The 19175-nt window shown below is 40.0% G+C and overlaps 3 protein-coding genes across 4 annotated transcripts in view; 2 read left to right on the top strand and 1 right to left on the bottom strand.

Annotated features, from left to right (window-relative positions):
- Positions 1–1146: 1146 nt before the first annotated feature.
- Positions 1147–19175, bottom strand: part of prdx4 (peroxiredoxin 4) — a 51930-nt gene continuing 33901 nt past the window's right edge. The window contains exon 7 of the mRNA XM_079355509.1: positions 1147–1186. Within this exon, the coding sequence (XP_079211635.1) occupies positions 1179–1186 (8 nt within the window). The 3' untranslated portion in view covers positions 1147–1178. The remainder of the gene's footprint in view (positions 1187–19175) is intronic.
- Positions 3156–9689, top strand: LOC306831413 (actin-binding protein WASF3-like). Of its 2 annotated transcripts, none has more exons than XM_079355506.1 (9): positions 3156–3583; positions 5458–5619; positions 7006–7140; positions 7256–7409; positions 7500–7617; positions 7708–7892; positions 8572–8772; positions 8871–9163; positions 9277–9689. In XM_079355506.1, exons 2-9 carry the CDS (start codon positions 5487–5489, stop codon positions 9432–9434), a joined length of 1377 nt encoding a protein of 458 aa, XP_079211632.1. In that variant the 5' UTR covers positions 3156–3583; positions 5458–5486; the 3' UTR covers positions 9435–9689. The 2 variants fall into 2 exon arrangements, with proteins under 2 accessions (XP_079211632.1, XP_079211633.1); XM_079355507.1 differs by having other exon boundaries at positions 5455–5619.
- LOC306831775 (V-type proton ATPase catalytic subunit A-like) lies at positions 11391–17699 on the top strand. Its single transcript, XM_079356007.1, has 14 exons — positions 11391–11522; positions 11977–12105; positions 12282–12496; positions 12578–12715; positions 12799–12950; positions 13471–13633; positions 13829–13937; positions 14156–14278; positions 14632–14746; positions 14945–15008; positions 15109–15312; positions 16264–16358; positions 16639–16810; positions 16926–17699. Exons 1-14 carry the CDS (start codon positions 11441–11443, stop codon positions 17016–17018), a joined length of 1854 nt encoding a protein of 617 aa, XP_079212133.1. The 5' UTR covers positions 11391–11440; the 3' UTR covers positions 17019–17699.

The following is a 19175-nucleotide window of genomic DNA, read 5'->3' as shown; positions in this document are numbered from 1 at the left end:
GTTAAAAAAAAAAAAGATCTCTACTAAAGAGTAGACCTAGACTTTATAGAAAAAAACAGTTACGCAACGTCCCAGGAGAGGGAGTGATGAATATTAGCAATGCTGGGGTTAGCACGGTGGTTAGCGTGCATACCTCACGCGGGACTGTCGTCCTCCAGGCAGGAGGTTTGAATGCAACCTGTGGCTTCCTTCCTGCATGTCATTCCTCTCTCTCTGTCTCCGTCTCTGTCTCTGTCTCTGTCTCTCTCTCTCCCTCCCCCCATCTCTGACTCAGCCCACTTCCTGTCTAAAATAAAGGCCCAAAAAGCACATAAATAAACCTCTAAAAAAAAAAAAATATCAAAAATACCACCAGCATGAAGACGAAAAGAGTTAAAATACAAAAACTGATGTTGTGGGATCATTATTATTAGATCATTATTATTAGATCATTATTATTAAATCATTATTATTAGATCATTATTTTAAACTTTTAGCTTTAAATTAAAGTGAAACTGTGAAACCTGACAGAGAGAAGCTGAGGATTTATACAGTGATGCTCTTGTGCAAGCTCAGTGTGTGTGTGTGTGTGTGTGTGTGTGTGTGTGTGTGTGTGTGTGTGTGTGTGTGTGTGTGTGTGTGTGTGTGTGTGTGTGTGTGTGTATGTGTGTGTGTGCGGTATGGCACTCACTCAGTAGATAATAACTGGTAAGGCATTGGCAGTGATCAATATGGAGTAGGACTAGAAAGCCATAATAGGAGGGCAAATATCAGAAAAGAGGCAGTCTGGGTGTCTGTGTGTAATGGATGATGGAGGTGTTAGTGTTAAGTGGTTAAGCCAGTGGTCGGCTGCATTGTTTGAAATCAGCAGGGTCAATAATGGTGATAATGGGGAGGGTAAGTACAGTATGTGGGTTAATACTTCTGAGCTGGCGAAGAGATTATGGTACTGTCTAAAATATGAAGACCCCTCAGTGACACACTCTCCAAAGCCATAAAGCAAACTGACACCATCAAGACTACACGTACCGAAAGACAATCAGGAACAGAGGAGAGCTTTGAAATCACACACCAACAGGCCTGAGTGAAATAATAGCGGCTTCTTGTATGTGACACGTTCAAGATGTATTTCATATCTCATATCTGTCTTACTATGTCTTGAATTTCCCTCGGGATCAATAAAGTATCTATCTATCTATCTATCTATCTATCTATCTATCTATCTATGTTTCTGTATTTTGTCTCCTTTCCTCTTTTTGTTTTCCTGCACAGTGAAGCGTCTGATGACTAAAGAGCATCTTTATCCATACTAATCTTTAAGAACGTTATTCAGTGCATTACTTTGCTTTTATTTCCTTCCTATGAAACACGATTGTGTGTTGGCAAGGTACTTTTTCGATATCACTGGAGGACTATGACAATCGTAGAACAAAGCTCTGGAGATGTAGGTGTAACACTGCTGTCCTTTCTTTCACTTGGCCTGAATCTGCACAAACGTTGGATCAAAACAACCTCCAGATCAGATAACAGGCGAGGAGAATTGATAAATTAAAGAACCGGATGATGAAGGTTTTTACTAACATGAAAGGATGGATTTTACTTCTGTGTCCCATTTGAAGCTGGAGTGAGGGCCTGGTTGGCTTTGTTCAGTGTTAAAAATAAAAACTACACATAATGTCAGCCTGAGTCTTTAAACCTATTGTTTACAGTAAGACAGCATTTAAGCATTTTACCCAAATGTTGACCTTTCGTCTTTTTAACAGAGTTATTGTCTCCTTTGGTTACAAGTAGCCTCAGGTCTTTGGGACAGGGACTTCTGCTCCAAGATCAAATTATTGACTGTTTTTAAGAAAATCGCTTCTTTAACATGTTCTTATAAGTTGCACACCTCTTTTGTCTTGTCGTTCTGTCTCCTCCATCCGCCTATGGCTTTTTTCTTTCGCCTCATAACTTCACTCCTGAAAAATAAAGTCAGAGTGAGATGAGGCTTTCCTCTAAGAAATCCTTACAACAACAAAAAAAGATTCAACATGCAATTTAAACAGGTCAACAATGCAGATTAGTACAGTAGAGATAGTTGGATTTGACACACAAGCCCTTTTCCTGTTATTTCTATGAGTTATTAAGATTTAAGCCCCCATATCTGGGTTACACTCGTCCCTCCCGCCATGCAGAGGCTGCCATCTGTGAGAAAAGAGCAGTGTGTGTGCGTGCTTGCGTGAGTGTGTGCAGAGCTTTCAAATCCAATGCAGAGTCTCATTTCACTATTAATCCAGGTCATCTCCACTAAGATGTTGATAGGCAGGCTGGGACTAAAGTCTGTTTATGTGGAATAGATGATACAAGTGATTAGACAACACTTGGAAAGCTAATGTAATGTAATTTTTCACATAGCAGCAAAACATTATGAATATTGAAGGATGTGCAATTAAGAAACTGATTAGCCAGTCAGGAACAAGATGTACTTTTGGACAGTTAATGACAGTTTTGCTAAATTAATGCTTTAAACGTTTGCTGAAGGTTGAGCCAGTTAATCAACCAGTACAATTATCAATTAGCTCTTAAATTGTTAGGATTTTCTTGCTGTTTATTTCATGTTATTCTAGGAATCAAATACTCTCCTATCAGAGTTAACAACATTTGGTTAACAAAATAAGTTATATTACGTCCTCTAGAAGAGAACATAAACCAAATTACGCTAATTACTTTCACATTCAGCGGTAGAAATTTGAATTTGACTTTGATGTCACACAGAAGAGAACTCAAACAAAATAGCACATTTAAATAAAAACATAAAACATGCTCATCATTACAGTCGCTAACGTTAATATGAGACAGTTTTTGCAGTTGATCATGCACTTCTACTGAAATCTAAATCGAACACAGTTATGTTCGTTGTTCTCCGTCTTCCTGCATCTAACCAGGAAGACCATCTTTCTTGAAGCCTGACTTGTGTCAATGTCAGTGCTCATCATGATGGATTAATGTTGGGTCTTTTTTATAAGAACACTGAGTTCTTACTCACCTTTTACTTGCTTGTTGTAAAGTGTCATTTGTTATGGATTGGCACAATACAAAATGAAGACAGATTGATAAAACACAATATCTTCATATATATTGTTTCTTACTTTAATCACTGTTAAACTGGTGAGCATATTGTAATGTTTGAATTGCAGCTCCCTTTTTTAATTTGCTCTCAGTACTGACAGTATTAGTAGGCTGTTTGTCATATTAATAAAAATTCATAGAAGGCAGATGACTTACTGTCCATAAAAATAGGACTAATACATCCTGAAATTAAAAAATTCTGGATGTCAATCAGCTGGCATTAAGACTGTGATTGGATGACAGGAGTAAATCTGCTGACTAAATCCCCTCATGGCTCAAGCTGTGATTTGGACCACAGGGATTTGTTGTCAGAGTGAACTCTGCTCTGCAGAGATGTCCATCGTCTCCGTCCAGCACAGGGCAGCAGCAGCAGCAGCAGCAGGCCAAACAAGGGGTGTTTAATGTGGGTGATAAAGCGACGACTAAACTCGTCCCGGCTTCGGCCCAGCGCGCTGACGTGACCGAGAAAACAAGCGAACCCAGCGGAGATTCACTGGTAGGATTACAAACATGTTGTGTTTACTCTCAGAGCCACGGTGTGTCTTTATGCCATGTATTGTGTACGTATTTTGTAGAAGGATACCTGCTCAGTTACTGACAGACACTTTGAAAAGCCAGGATGGCAGCGGGCCGACAAACTAAGCGCGTTACCTTTGCGGTGTGTTGATGTGACGTCACCTCACGCTGTGAATTATGGGGATTTGCTGTTTTTTGTTCGTTTGTTTTTTTAAATGAGGAAACTACTTATCCAGTTTCATAATGCAAATGAATGACTGGTGCAAACGGTGTTTCATTCTCTATGATATGTAGGTGAATTTAATTTGACTGCAATGTTTACATAAACGCTGTCTGAAGTTTTACCTTCTGACCGGGAACAATTCAAAGATGGCTTTTTTTTAATTAAACCTTTATTTAACTGGATAATTAACCCATTGGGATGAGATCTCTTTCACAAGGGAAGCAGCACACGTCATAATAAGCATTACAGAAATCATTTTGGTCCATTTTATTATGTTGACGCTACAAAATGAGCCTATATTTAAAAAGCTCTTCTGTGTTATTATCTGTTATAATATTATAAAGAGAGACAATGTCAATACAAAGAAAAGTTAAGCTGTATAAATGTTTTTTGTTAAAAAGGACCTGTGTCAAACTAATGTTACTGCTAGATTTTTATTAGTAGTAGTCTGTAGGTTAGACACCACGTGATAAGGAGTTGTAAGGTTAAGGATAGGATTAGGAGAATATAGTGTTAGCTGAACAACAAGACAGTAAAGTGGCCTACATGTTCATGAGGAAAATAACAACTAGTAAACATAACAGAGTTATAGCCGACCTGTTAGTTGTGGAAACATGAGAAGTCCATAAACAGAGAGTTGTCTTTATTGATGAAGAGGCATCTTGTGGTCAGAAGTATAAGAATTAAATCTTTATTCGTACCGTTGGGTGTCTCTTATTTGTCTTTTTGTTAAGTGACCTCATTAACGTGTGGTCAACTGCCATAGCTGCCTGCTTTGTCGTAGACTGAGGAATTAAACCCGTGAAATTTTGCCTCATATCTGTTAAAAAAATGCTAAAATGTCAACGTCATTCTGGTGTTATGTTTTCAATCTCACATAATCAGTGTCAAGCAGCTTTGTATTCTTTCCCAGCTTTCTTCCAGCTTGTTTTCCATGTTGCACAGACTAAAAGGATGGTGGTTATTGCCCTCTTGTTAATAGTGTTCGGACTCATTCCAGCCTGTAATTATTGGCAATCACTCAATCACTGGTTTCAAGTCAATGTCATAATGACTTGCTAAGTCACTTAAAAATTGGCAAATTTGCTGTCTTCACACCTCTTTGATCACAATAACCTCACTGAATAAAGCAGCTGTGCCGCATGTTAAATCAATTTGAAAAATGTCCATTACCATAAGCATACAAAAGGTTTAACACTTTGACAGATGGTGGTAAATGGTGACAATAAACACAAAGTGTCCCACCATTCAACACAGAAAATGAAACAAAATCATGAATAGTTGATTTTAGATTTGGATGCTTTCTCTTCTTTGTAACAATAGTTTTGGACTTATACAATAAAAGCTATGAAAGTTACATTAATCTTTACATTTTGAATTCTGCTCCGATAGTATTGTTCACATTTACATTATTTATTTTCTATTATCAATATCTGTTTATCACACACTTTACAATTACAAACTTCGATGGTATATGCCTGGATTGTACTGTGAATGCATAAATTATGAAACTCTTCAATAGCAATGTTTGATTACTATTAATATTGTCTTTTACATCTTGATTGAAGAGCTGATATTTCTACTCTTCAGGTTGAACTGAGCTGACATGGCTGTCTTCTCTTCCCTAGCAGGTGCTGAGTGTGAGATGTAAAAAGGGGTCATGCCTTTAGTAAAGAGGAACATTGAGCCTCGCCACCTGTGCCACAGTGCAGTGCCTGATGGGATTGGCAGCGAGCTTGAATGTGTGACCAATAACACGCTGTCCGCCATCATCCGTCAGCTCAGCAGTTTGAGTAAGATCCGAGTGTTTTTATCTTTATTCTTTTAGACAGTAAACATGTTTAAGTTGTTTTTATCATTACATCTCTATTAAGTGTATCAGGTCGTATCTTTAACCCTTTTTTCACAGGAATGAATCTGTCTCATCCCAATCCATCTTTAAACTGTATAGTCACAACTCATACATTTAAATAGTTTTACTTTTTCGTAAAATCAACCTTAGTTAGCTTTAAAAGTTTAAGAAAAGTCAGGGGAAGTTAGACGGTTTTGGAAACCATTCATGCAACTTCAGATTTTTACAACTTATCTTTTTATTTTTTGAACATGGACTTTAATTTGCAGAATATATGACCTTAGAACAGCAGAGAGATCAGCACATCATTGAGGACCTTTGCATGTTTTGATTGTAGTCTTAGATTTATGTTTGCCATGATTACATTTTCTAACTCCCTTAACCACGGGGTTTTCAGAAATAAGAAAGTCTGTTTGAAACTTGTTTGTTAGGCTCCAAACTAGACAAAATAAAAAAGCAGCCCACTGGACCCACTAGGAGCCAAAAATGCACAGATGATAACTGCTTCGAAGGTTTGATGATTTTTAGCTCTGTCATTGTGTTTCTGTTTTGGAGGTTTCACAATTTGGTTACAAAATATGAGACAGCAAGCGATAATGTAGAGGGAGAGAATATATTAGCAAGTAAATTTACTCCAGGACATCTGGTGAATGAGTACTCTGATTAGTGTTAGAGTGTGTGTGTGTGTGTGTGTGTGTGTGTGTGTGTGTGTGTGTGTGTGAGTGTGTGTGTGTGTGTGTGTGTGTGTAGGTGTGTGTCTGTGTGTGTATATTTAGTGAAGATACACAAGCTTAGAGCTTACCGTAAAGCTTTGTTTCGCAGGCAGATAAGAAGCGGAGTCAGTGGGCGGAGACTCAAACAGTTAGTCTAATGATAGCTCCCACATTAAGAGGAGCTGAGCTTTTAGGAGTGTGCCATTCATGCTCTTATGTGCACAGACCAAACACTTAATGCAAGCTTTTATTCCAGAGAAATATAATGGACTGAGAAACATAAAACTGTATTTTATTTCATAAGAGCTTAATACACAACATTCTGTATTTTATTAAAGTTTAAACACATGATTTAAATACAAAACTGTTCGCTAAGCTTTAGTTTCAGATAAAACACAAAACAGAAGTTGGTAGATAAATACATATTTTTAGAGCTGTAGAACCTACATTTAAACTCAAATGCCTTCTTCGTCTGTTTGATTTTGTATTTTCATGTGTTGTGCAGGATGCTGCACTTCTTTCTTCAAGTCAGAGATTGATCAGAGTTTAAGATTTTTTGAAAAACAAGTCATATTGCTTCTCTGTTTTCTTGTGGTTCTTTGCTTTGGTTACAGGTACACAAGCAGAAAATGTTTTCGGGGAGCTTTTTAACGAGGCTAACACCTTTTATGGGCGTGCTAACTCTCTGCAGGACCGTATCGACCGCTTGGCCGTCAAGGTCACCCAGCTGGACTCCAGCGTGGAGGAAGGTTAGTCCACTGGAAGCCATCTGTCTGTTGATTAAATATCTTATTTTCTACCCTGTCATTCATTCTCGGATGCTTTTTATTCACCTTAAAAAGCCTCTGTCTTTCTGTTTTGTAGTCTCGCTTCAGGACATAAACATGAGGAAGGCATTCAAAAGCTCCACTGTTCAGGACCAGCAGGTTTTGTCAAAGGGCAGCACGCCCAGCTCGGTGGCTGAGATGCACAACCGCAGCGACAGGCCTCCTCCCCTTGATGTCCTCACTGCCTACAGGTACTTTGTGAGTTTTAACTACTACTTTCCAACATGTTTCATTTCTAGTTGAAGCATATATTGGATTAGGAAAATTGTTTTTCAACACAGGGAGGATTCTACAAATGCGATGAATTTCTACTCCGACCCTTCGTACTTCTTTGACCTGTGGAAGGAGAAAATGCTCCAGGACACTGAGGAGAAGCGGAAAGAAAGGCGTCGGCAACGGGTACGAGAGAGCTCACTCTACCTGCTGCTTTATGTTTACGTATTTATTTGGCAGATATGTTTTCATCTCCTTCTATGGCCTTCAATTCAGGAGCAGAAGCGATGTGTGGAGAACAGCACGCTTCCACGCGAGGTGAAGAAGGTGAGAAAGGTGAGAAACCGCAGACAAGAGTGGAACATGATGGCGTTCGATAAAGAGCTTCGTCCAGATCACCGCCATCCACAAACTCTGCGTCGAGGGGCTTCGTCTGAAGGCTCGCTCTCCCCAGATGGCAGGTTAGTGGATCTTATGAAACAAAGAGATGAAAGTAATCAACCAGGGTTTAAAATGTTAGTAGTGATGCACACATTATGAAAAGACAAGCTTGCACATTAAATTCTTTCCATAAACAATGGATCGATCCTACTTGTTTTATTCAAGTAAGTGTACTGGCTTGTCTCCTTTTAATGCCCTTAATTGAATTTCAACATTTAAAACTGCACAGCTTTGTGGAGATGTTTGCTGTGATAACTGATGTACATGAACTCTGAAACTTTCTTTGAATTCCTTTGGATGGCTGCTGAACAACTATTTCTTAAAAAAAATCTTGAAAATATTTTCGGGATGGTCTTTTTATAAAAAAAACCCAAAACTTAATTTTTCTCTGTTGCTATATGTTCTGTCAGTCATTATCAGTCTTGAAAAAACACCAAAAGGACAAAACAAAGTATGATAACCAAGATCAAATGTAGATTTCTGTACATTTTATTGAAAGTGAAAGACAAAGATCAGGTGGAGTGCATCCGAGAAGAGAATTCTGGAGGGATTATTTCAATTTTCTTTTAAATTAATCTTAAGAATCAAATTGAAATGTGTCTCGTGTATAGAGCGTCTGTTAGGATTAGTTTAACAAACAAATCCACCATCTGGATATCATCTGAATGAGAAGCTTTTTGTCTTCCATTGTTTATCCAGGCCTGACCTCCCAGACTACCCCATCCCTCCTGTGCCTGCCCACGCTGCTTGTAATTATGCCAAGTCACATAATAAGCCATCCTCGTCGCCACCTGTGGAGCATGAATACCACAGCATTGATGTCAACTACAAGAGGGCGACCTACGACACTGCAGAGCCCCTCACTCTGAACGGCTCATCACATCTACCTGCAGACTACCAGTATGTTTGTTTGTCTTCTGCATCATCAGAGGAAAAAGGAAATGATCTTGTTTCTTCTGCAAAATAATTATTTTTTTCTCTGTTTTATTGTCATCCAGCTCGCCTCCTCCACCGCTTACCTCAGGCCCACCAATCCCTTCAGCACAGACAGCCTTTGGTTTCCCTCCACTTTCACCAACAACACATAATGGAGTTTCACATATAGGCCCAGGCTACCCGCTTCCACCTGTACCTCCTCCAGGACTACACATGATGCCTCCTCCTCCAGGTCCTCCTCCTCTCCCTCCCCCAGCTGCACCCTCACACCTTGCAGGACGCTGTGAAGGAGGCAAAGGGGAGACAAAACCTGTCAGAGATGCGAGGAGCGACTTGTTGTCCGCTATTCGTATAGGTGAGTTGTGGTAATTGTACAGTTTATTTGGAAATGATTGCTGAAGTATATTCTCTGACTGACAGTTGTACCATATTATTTCGTATTTTGAACACTGCGTTTGTCGTTATCAGGCATCCAGCTGAAGAAAGTCCAAGAGCAGCAGGAGCAGCAGAACAAGCGCGAGCCAGTGGGGAACGACGTGGCCACCATCCTATCCCGTCGCATTGCGGTGGAGTACACTGACTCAGAAGAGGACTCAGAGCTGGATGAAAATGACTGGTCGGACTGATCAGACAAAGAGTACAGCATCTGATTCAAAATTGGCTTCAGTGGATTTTCGTTTCATATAAAAATTAGAATCACTCTCTTTGGCTCCACCTGGTGTACTGTACAGAAGAATTGACTGTGTGTAGAGTACCATGACTTAATCCTCATTGATTCAAACTGCAATGTGGGAAAATGAATGATGAAAATTTCTGGTCTATTGTAAGTATTTTAAAACATTTTTGTTATATTTATTTATTTTGGATTGTTATTAGCTACAGATTAAAACTTTCACAACCTGCAGCACGATATGTCCCCATAAGATGTTGTCTCCTTTTACCTGACACCTTTGATCACACCATACCTACAAATGTCATTTTAAAATATCCCTATAGAAAAACTCAGGTATAGATAATTAAGTGATTGGCTAAATTACACGTAGCTGCTTCGGTTTCAGACTCCTGGTGTTGTGCATCATGTGACACATGGTTTAGACTCTAATAGAGTCCTTGTTACAGTTTTTAGAAAGATCTGCGGATTTCCAGTTGTATCAAATCAAATTGTTTTTAAGAAGATGCAGCACTCTCTCTCGCTCTCTCTCTCTCTCTCTCTCTCTCTCTCTATATATATATATATATATATATATACGTGTGTGTGTGTGTGTGTGTGTGTGTGTGTGTGTAAAACAATCAAGTTATTCACTTTTTTCATTCAATGAAATGAATTACACATCCCCCATAATATGTATGCATTAAACAGTCATCTGTGCATAATGTCTTTGATAAAGAACTCCTCATAAATTGTGTCACTGCTACCTCAATTTGTGTTCATTCTTAATTGGTTTGTGCAATAGGGTGCCATGATCAGAATGAAAAAGTTTTGCTCTGTATTAAAACTATTTGTTGTGATGTGTCTTTGAAAAAGTGGATCTGTTATTAAATCTGTTCATTATTGGCCTGACAGTCTTGTGTCTTTTTCTTTGTATTCCTCGTCCTTTTCTTCTTCTCTTTTTGTTAAGGCTGTGTATGTAACTGAACTCTTAAGCAGATATGCAGATGCTTTTCATTCTGAGTCGAGACAATTGGAAGTATTTTTTTTTGTACATGTCAGGCTCCGAAAGCCGCTGAGAGTTGTATTTTTATTATTTCGTTTATCACATTAATTTCTAGGTTTACTATAGACGTGAACTTCTCATGTACGTCCAGTAGATGTCAGTAATGCACCTGACTGGCTTTTATAAACCGGCGGAAGTGGGGTTTTTTAGCGATTTGGAAACTGTCTCGCAACGGACGCCATCTTGGCTCCACAGGCTTAGAACTGTAGAATAAGGGGCGAACTCGATCGAGCCACAATGGAGATTGTTTTCTTCCCGTGACAGTCTGGTGCCCTGGTAGGTGATTAGCACAGCGAAGCCCCTCCTCCTCAGCCTTGTACGTAAGAGAAACCTGGAGAACTGCATCTCAGGAGAAGGTAATGTGTTTTAGTATGTTTTTGAATTAATAACACATTGACATTTCCATCGTGCTTCGGGTAAAATAATGACTGTAATGGCGTGGCTTCACCTGTATGTAGGTGTTGATGACGTAGGCAGTCAGCGGTTGCTCGCTACTGAGCTGCACGCGCACAAATCAGCTTTAAGCTCAACGCTACGTGTGTGTAGTGACAAACATTATGCTCCCATATGTCTAAACAATCATATCATTAACGATACACTGAGGTCACACGTTTGACTTTTATCTTTCTAACCCTTTATGTGAGGTTGAGCATCCTCTGCGGAGTTAGCCTGTTTACCTGACTGTCATTCATTTTATACAGAATCCTGCTCATTTTTATTTTTAATTACGGTGCTAAAGGCCATGAAGATCGAACATCTTGGTTTACTGTTTGCCAACAACGACATAGTACAGTGTGTGTTGAGTCACTGTATTGATTTGTTTGTCTGCTCAGTGTATTCAGCATCAATCACCTGACAGTATATGTGTCCTGATCATTTCCTTTTCAGATATTTTTTGAAGCACACAGACTGTCGACATGGACTTGTCAAAACTTCCTAAGATCCGGGATGAGGAGCGAGAAGGGGAGTTTGGATTTGTACACGGGGTTTCTGGACCAGGTCTGACTCCTATCCCTTCTTCTTCTTTCTATTATTAAAATGTATTTGTAACATCGTCAGAGATGACTCAGCACACTTTTAGATATTGATTGGCATGCTATCAAATCAAGAAATATTAAACATACCTTTTGGTAATACACGCATTTACATCAGATTGTGGTAAAAGGGAAAGTCATCATATTATAGTTAGATATATGTCCTTATAAATATTAGTCACTTGTTCATCAAATGAATTGCTTCAGTGTGGTTTCTTTTTCTTGCACATTAAATTTATATAATCTTGTTTTCTTAGGTATAGTACGAAGAAATTCTGTTTTCATTACCTCGTTAGTTTAACAGCCAGGTTTTGGGGTTTATGTTGTGAAAGTCTAAACAAGCAAACAAATGTGATTTTCAGCATCATCCTTGACTAACAACTTTCTTCATTTTCTCCCCCGACCTGTCCCATCGACAGTGGTGACGGCGACTGCAATGGCAGGAGCGGCCATGTACGAGCTGGTCCGTGTGGGTCACAGTGAACTGGTGGGAGAAATCATCCGTTTAGAGGGAGACATGGCAACCATCCAGGTCTACGAGGAGACGTGTATCCTTTCAGTTACACCCTTCTGCTGTTGTAGTCGAACATTTTAAGATCTTTCTTCAACCTAAACTGACTCACTGAATGTAACAAAAAGAGGCACTTAAAGCTTCTTTTACAGAGTCTGACTTTGAGATGTTTGCAGCATTCGTTGTTTTCCCTTAACTCGTTGATTTTTACAGCTGGTGTGTCCGTCGGTGACCCTGTTCTTCGGACGGGAAAACCCCTCTCTGTAGAGCTTGGACCGGGGATCATGGGCTCCATCTTTGACGGTATCCAGCGCCCTCTGAAAGACATCAATGACCTCACTCAAAGTATCTACATCCCCAGAGGAGTAAACATCGGTGCTCTTAACAGAGACAGCAAGTGGGAGTTTACCCCGTCTCAGAGTCTGCGGGTGAGAAATGTGCAGGGTGGTGTGGTCTTTTAGAATCTCTCCAGCTGGACTGTTGAGACTAACTTCACCTCATCTCTTTAGGTTGGGAGTCATGTGACAGGTGGAGACATCTATGGCATGGTGTTTGAAAACTCCTTAATTAAGCACAAGCTGATGCTTCCACCACGCAACAGAGGCACGGTCACCTACGTCGCCCCGCCGGGAAACTATGACATCTCTGTGAGTGTTGCTCAAGAAGCTGAACGCTCTTTTGTTGGATCCACATTTCTGTGAAACTGATTCTGTCATCTTCTTGCACTCAGGATGTCGTTTTGGAGCTGGAGTTTGAAAGTGTGAAGGAGAAGTTCACCATGGTGCAGGTTTGGCCGGTACGACAAATCCGCCCTGTCACAGAGAAGCTGCCTGCTAATCACCCACTGCTGACTGGTCAGAGAGTTCTGGACGCACTTTTCCCGTGAGTAGTCCTTTTAGGCGCTCATTTTCCTTCACACCTAAAAACACTAAGCAGTTTTCTAGCTGTGAAATATGTCTTCAGTCATAACTCCAACAATTTCTAGCCATTTGCTGTTGGGTACATATGTTGTGCAAGTCTTTTATAGATATTTGTTTTTGCACTGATCTGTCTCTAACTGAGCATGTGCCAGTCTCGCTTGTGGTCACCAGTCCTCAATACATCTCTGCTTTTACCCTACCTGTGTTATTTAAGTACCTTACAGTGTTGCGGTTAGTTTGTTTGGTCCTCTGGGAGATCTGGTTTTATGCCCCCTTTTTAAATCTTTAACCTGCGGTACCAGAACAAGTCCAAGTTCTCTCTCCCATCTTTGAAAGCTTCAGTCTCTTATTGTGCTTCTGAACGCGTTCAGACTGGGACTTGTACCCCCTTTTATCGAGCGAGTCTTGACGTGGTGACGGTTCACTCCATGCTGTGTGAAAATAATCTGCAAATGAAACTGTTCTACCTTCCTTCTGTGCAGCTGTGTGCAGGGGGGCACCACTGCTATCCCAGGAGCCTTTGGTTGTGGAAAGACTGTGATCTCGCAGTCTTTGTCCAAGTACTCCAACAGTGACGTCATTGTCTATGTCGGCTGTGGAGAGCGTGGAAATGAGATGTCTGAGGTGCTGAGAGATTTCCCCGAGGTAAGCAGCAGAGTGTCGATCGGCTGTGGACTTAACTGAGTCCCAGGCTCTTTTTTTTTTTTTTTTTTTTACATTCAGATGATTCAACATGGAGACAAGCCAATTGAAAATATGTTTGACGCAAAGATAGAAAAGTGTGAGAAACTGCACCAGTGATCAAACATTGTCTCATGTAACACTGCTTTTGACCAACAGCTTACCATGGAGGTAGATGGTAAAGTGGAGAGCATCATGAAGAGAACAGCTCTGGTTGCTAACACATCCAACATGCCTGTGGCTGCCAGAGAGGCCTCCATTTATACAGGTACAAAATACAAAACACGACAGACAGCAGCAGATTAGTTTTTCCTGAAGACACAACTTGAAAAACTTCACTTTTCATTGTTTCTTTACAAATAATAAGAACAATGGAGACGCCATCCTGAAAAAATATTGAAGTAGTAAACATGAAGTACATGCTTTTTTTCTTCTGTATGAAATTGCTTCAAAGTCCTTAACCTTTAAACACAATCACTTCTGCAGGGATCACACTCTCCGAGTACTTCAGAGATATGGGCTATCACGTGAGCATGATGGCCGACTCCACCTCTCGATGGGCCGAGGCGCTGCGAGAAATCTCCGGAAGATTAGCTGAAATGCCTGCTGGTAAAATAAAAGTGACATTTTTTTAATTTACATTTTATATTTATATTTTATATATATTTTATTTAGTTTTTCAAAATGACAGAACAGAGAAATCCTAACAGGATAAAACACACAAGGACAACCATTTGCAACAAGACAAAACAAAACAAGGAAGGGGAGGGAATGGTGGGGTGCCTGTTCTAAGTTGCATGTTCACATACATATATACTATATGCACACATATGTGCATGTAAAGTCCTAAATAAAACAGTTCACTGGCCACATGAATAATGGATTCAGATTGTAATATCAAAGGAGTCTGTTTGAGATTTTAATAATTAACCACTGACAGCTGTGCATGTGTTTGTGTGCAGACAGTGGATATCCTGCTTACCTGGGCGCCAGGCTCGCCTCTTTCTATGAGCGTGCTGGACGAGTGAAGTGTTTGGGAAATCCAGAGAGGGAGGGCAGTGTCAGCATCGTTGGAGCGTGAGTTATTCACAATGCCACCCTGATATTTAAACATTTAAATTTCCCTTTTGTGCAAATTTATTTGTGTAGCCTAAGTGGTTGTTTTTGGATTTATGCAAAACAGTGGTCATAAAAAAAATAAAAAAAACCTAGACATGAAGGTTTAGTTCTCAATACTCGGGCTAACTTGTCTCTGAATGCTGCCATCCCTCTTAGTGTGTCGCCCCCTGGTGGAGATTTCTCAGACCCCGTCACATCAGCCACTTTGGGAATTGTCCAGGTAAATATATGGCTGTGTCCCCTCAGCCCTTCATTCAAACATTGTTCCTTACACACCATACCGAGGTCGTGTCATCTCTCCTTTCCTTTCTTCTTTTCAGGTGTTCTGGGGATTGGACAAAAAGCTGGCTCAGAGGAAGCACTTCCCTTCTGTAAACTGGCTGATCAGTTACAGCAAGTACACACGCGCGTTGGATGAATATTATGACAAACACTTCCCCGAGTTTGTTCCTCTCCGTACAAAAGCCAAAGAGATCCTGCAGGAGGAGGAGGACCTGGCGGAGATCGTGCAGCTTGTTGGCAAGGTGAGGCCAGATAAGACTCTGAGCTTAGACGCTTCTTCATGAGCGACAAAAGCAAATGAGACCATCAACATAAAGATGGATCATTTCTGTTTTTAGTTTAATGTTCTAAAAGCTCCTCCGACATGTAGTGATGCTAAATCTCTTTATCAAAACAGCCTTTAATCACTTTTTGCAGACATTAGACTTAGTATGAGATTTGTGTTTAAAAACACTCTGATAATAAATGTACTGGAACAAAATCAGTGAAGGAAAGAGTTATTGCTTTGTCCACAGGGAGGTGCCAAAGTCAATTAAATGTCCACGAAGGAGCTTTAATACTTCAGATGCTCAGTCTTTACAGGTTACATGTTCAGTTAAAATATTTAATAATGCTGCATCCTGTTTGCAACCTGCCACTATCCCATTGATAATGTGTCAGCCTCATGAGGTGAAGTTAACTGGTTACAGGTGTATGAGGCTCAGTCGCTTTTCAAGGTTTTAGTTTAGTTTTTTTTAAGAAATGTTTTGGCCCATGTTTTACCTTTATTAGATATGACAACTGAAGAGAGACAGGAAATGTTAGGAGAAGTAGAGAGAGAGTAGGGGATGTCATGCAAAGTGCCAAGCTCACTGCCTCTGTACACACAACAAAACCACTAGGCCACCAGCGCCCCAGTTGTACTTTTTTTTTTTTTTTTTTAATTATTAATCTTACCTGCAAAAGGTAAAAGGTTAGAAAAAAGTTCATACCTAAGTTGGTATTACTGCTGGAAAAAACCACATACTGATAATGACTTTTACTCCATATTCTTTAATTGATTCATGTGAAGCATTTTACTTTGACAGAGGCTCCTCTTAGAGGTTTAGGACTGATTTATTGTAATTGAAAGCAGCTTCACCCAACTTGATTTTTTTTTAAGCTAACAGGTCTGAGAAAATAAAGTGGACTAAACGTCATTTTTCTGTTCACAGGCTTCTCTTGCTGAGACCGACAAGATCACTCTAGAAGTTGCGAAGCTCATTAAGGATGACTTCCTGCAGCAGAACGGCTACACCCCATACGACAGGTGAGAAAGGAACAACTTATTGAACATAAAACACATCTTCATCCATTTAGAAGGTTGTTCCATCTCATCTATTTTAATTAATTTTGGGTAAAATTGTAAAAGCTGCTGACAACAAGATAAGGAATGTCTAAACATTAATCTGCATGATTGATGTCCAGAAAATACTCAGCCAGTTGAAATGATTGATTGTAAAATCAGATTACAGATTACATCATTTCCCTCTGTTTGATGATTACAGAATCTGTGAGCTTCACACATGCTTTTCTTTCCCTGCACACAGGTTCTGCCCCTTCTACAAAACTGTCGGCATCCTTTCAAACATGATCGCATTTTATGACCTGGCCCGACACGCGGTGGAGACCACAGCACAGAGTGACAATAAAATCACCTGGGCCATGATCAGGGAGCACATGGGAGAGACCTTATACAAAATCAGCTCCATGAAGTTCAAGGTACATGGCTGTTCCTCTGGGGGGGTTTTTTCTGATCAAATATTCAAATGCTTTTATTTGGTCAAGTGTTTGAATGAATAATTAATGTCTGTCTTCTGTGTCACGGCTTCTTCAGGACCCTGTGAAAGATGGCGAAGCTAAGATCAAAGCAGAGTTCGCCCAGCTGCTCGAGGACATGCAGAACTCCTTCAGGACCCTGGAGGAATGAGCTTCTTACCTCTCAGTCCCTCTTCCAACAATCCAGACCCCAGTGCAGTGCAACATAGTGCAGATTAAATGGCCCGTGTTCTGAATGTCGGCCTCAGTCATGTGAACTCATTTTATTATTGTGTTTACGTACCTTTAAACATTCCATTTCCTTCACAAAATAAAAATGATTTTTGACTCATCGAGGTCAAATACAAAATACTGGAATCCCTGAAGACAGCTACACATTTATAGTGTTTTTTTTTCTTTAAATGTAGCAACACCTTCAATCAGCCCATTGTGAAGCACTTACTGATCATTACACATCATCATGTTGTGGTTAAATCCAGTGGGCCCAGATCATGTGCTGTACTTGCACTTAACAAGAAGCTGCAACAAAGCGTGGAGGAGCTGTTTCTTTTGCCCCGATGTGACAGTGAACATACCAGATTATTTATCAAGTGGGAACATGTCCTTGTAAATTGACAGATGTACAGTTGCTGCATATCGGGTGGTTCAAGGAGTTCTTCCACCTCGTACCTCTTCAGTGTGATAGTGATGTTGTGAACTATATACTTGATGTTGTGTGTAAAAAAAAAAAAATGTGAATGAGTGTGGCTGTTAGGGTTGTGTTGTAACAGATGTCTCACTATTCTACCAATGTGTGTTACTGTCTCCTGAAATAAATGTCAAGAAAACTAAAGGAGTGTCGTTTGAATGTCTGAGCGTCTGCTCTACAAAGCTGGAGGCTGGTTGGTATAATGAAACCTATCTGGTGGTTAAGGGGTAATTTTTGTATTATTTACACGCTTCTTTTACCCTTTGAAACATGAGCAGCATGATGTCAGCCTCAGACGAGGAGACTGCTGGATTTTTCTATGGAACAACTGTAGTGAAGGAAATTAAAATGAAAAACATAATTATATTTGAAGCACAAAACCAAGAAACCAGAAAAATATAATTTACTTCATCAGTCCTGTCACACCATGATGTGTGACAGGACTGATGAAGTTGGTATTAAGTGGGTTTTGTTCTTTCTTTGCTGTTGATCTCGTCTTTGTCCTTCTTCCAAAAGCTTCAAACTCGACTTGATCGAGCATAAAAGGACAAAAGGGAAGTCGGATCACCATTCTTTAAATGTTACACCGTTTACAGTCTAGTTAGAATCCTTGTGTGAAAGACCTCTAGGTGGTGCACACATCGCTTTGTGTTGCACAGCGTCAAAGTGTGTGTGTGTGTGTGTGTGTGTGTGTGTAAACACTTTCTTGAAGCTGTATTTGAAGCAAAGATCCAATTAAATAGCGCTTGCCGCACATGTTTTCATATGCCTGTCATGTTACATGATGTCATGATGAAAATTACACAGTCCAGTTACTAATTCTACAAATTGTTTATATTTAGATATTTTCAGCATGACACGTGTTGTCTTTAATCCTCTTCTTAACCAAGCACAGGTTGATCAGGCTGGTAAAGATGCATTATTCATTTACGTGTGTGTGTGTGTGTGTGTGTGTGTTTTCTTTTCTCCAAAATGTTCCCTGAATATGTGACATCCTTTCTCTTCACACAAATATGTCCAGATCAAATAACATAAAAAAAATGTTTCTGCTCACAAAACAAGCACCTAAACATGTACACACACACACACACACACACACACACACACACACACACACACATTGTCTTTAATAGTCATGTTGTTCCTTCAAATGTAAGCCAGGTTCTCAATTAATCTATTATTTTATTTGATGAATAAAAAAACTGAACAACTTCCTGTCTCATACAAAAGACAACTATTCTTTAAAATCCCTGACATTTTCAGCTGCTTTTATTCTTTCTCCGATGCAAATCCGGCATCTGTTGTAGTTTGCTGCTGTGTGATCTCCTCCACGCGTTCTTGGTTCAGCCTGTCGTCTACGACTTCCAGCATTAATTCCTTCAAAGTAGATTAGAGCCGTTATCTCAGGTTCCGGGCTCCATCAGGACTAATGGAAGCATAACCCACAGGCGCAGTGCTGCATCTTTTTCTCTGCATTGATTCAGACTCACGCTGGTGCTGACGTTAAGAGATTTGAATGGTCTCTGAATATACCAGCCGATAGCTTATAATGCACCTCTTTCTCTTATTCACCAATTTGTAATGGCAGTTTGGCTCACTTGGATTACACTGGCGTCCACC

This window comes from Symphodus melops (assembly GCF_947650265.1).
Source record: "Symphodus melops genome assembly, chromosome: 11".
Lineage (NCBI taxonomy): Eukaryota > Metazoa > Chordata > Actinopteri > Labriformes > Labridae > Symphodus > Symphodus melops.
This window is presented reverse-complemented; position numbering and strand designations above follow the sequence as displayed.

Excerpts from the sequence above, each read along its gene's own strand:
- LOC306831413 (XM_079355506.1), top strand. The coding sequence starts at position 5,487 with ATGCCTTTAGTAAAGAGGAACATTGAGCCTCGCCACCTGTGCCACAGT. Across the intron at positions 5,620-7,005 it reads CCGTCAGCTCAGCAGTTTGA|GTACACAAGCAGAAAATGTT; the intron begins GTAAGATCCGAG and ends CTTTGGTTACAG. Across the intron at positions 7,141-7,255 it reads GGACTCCAGCGTGGAGGAAG|TCTCGCTTCAGGACATAAAC; the intron begins GTTAGTCCACTG and ends TCTGTTTTGTAG.
- LOC306831775 (XM_079356007.1), top strand. The coding sequence starts at position 11,441 with ATGGACTTGTCAAAACTTCCTAAGATCCGGGATGAGGAGCGAGAAGGG. Across the intron at positions 11,523-11,976 it reads ACACGGGGTTTCTGGACCAG|TGGTGACGGCGACTGCAATG; the intron begins GTCTGACTCCTA and ends TCCCATCGACAG. Across the intron at positions 12,951-13,470 it reads GTTCTGGACGCACTTTTCCC|CTGTGTGCAGGGGGGCACCA; the intron begins GTGAGTAGTCCT and ends CCTTCTGTGCAG.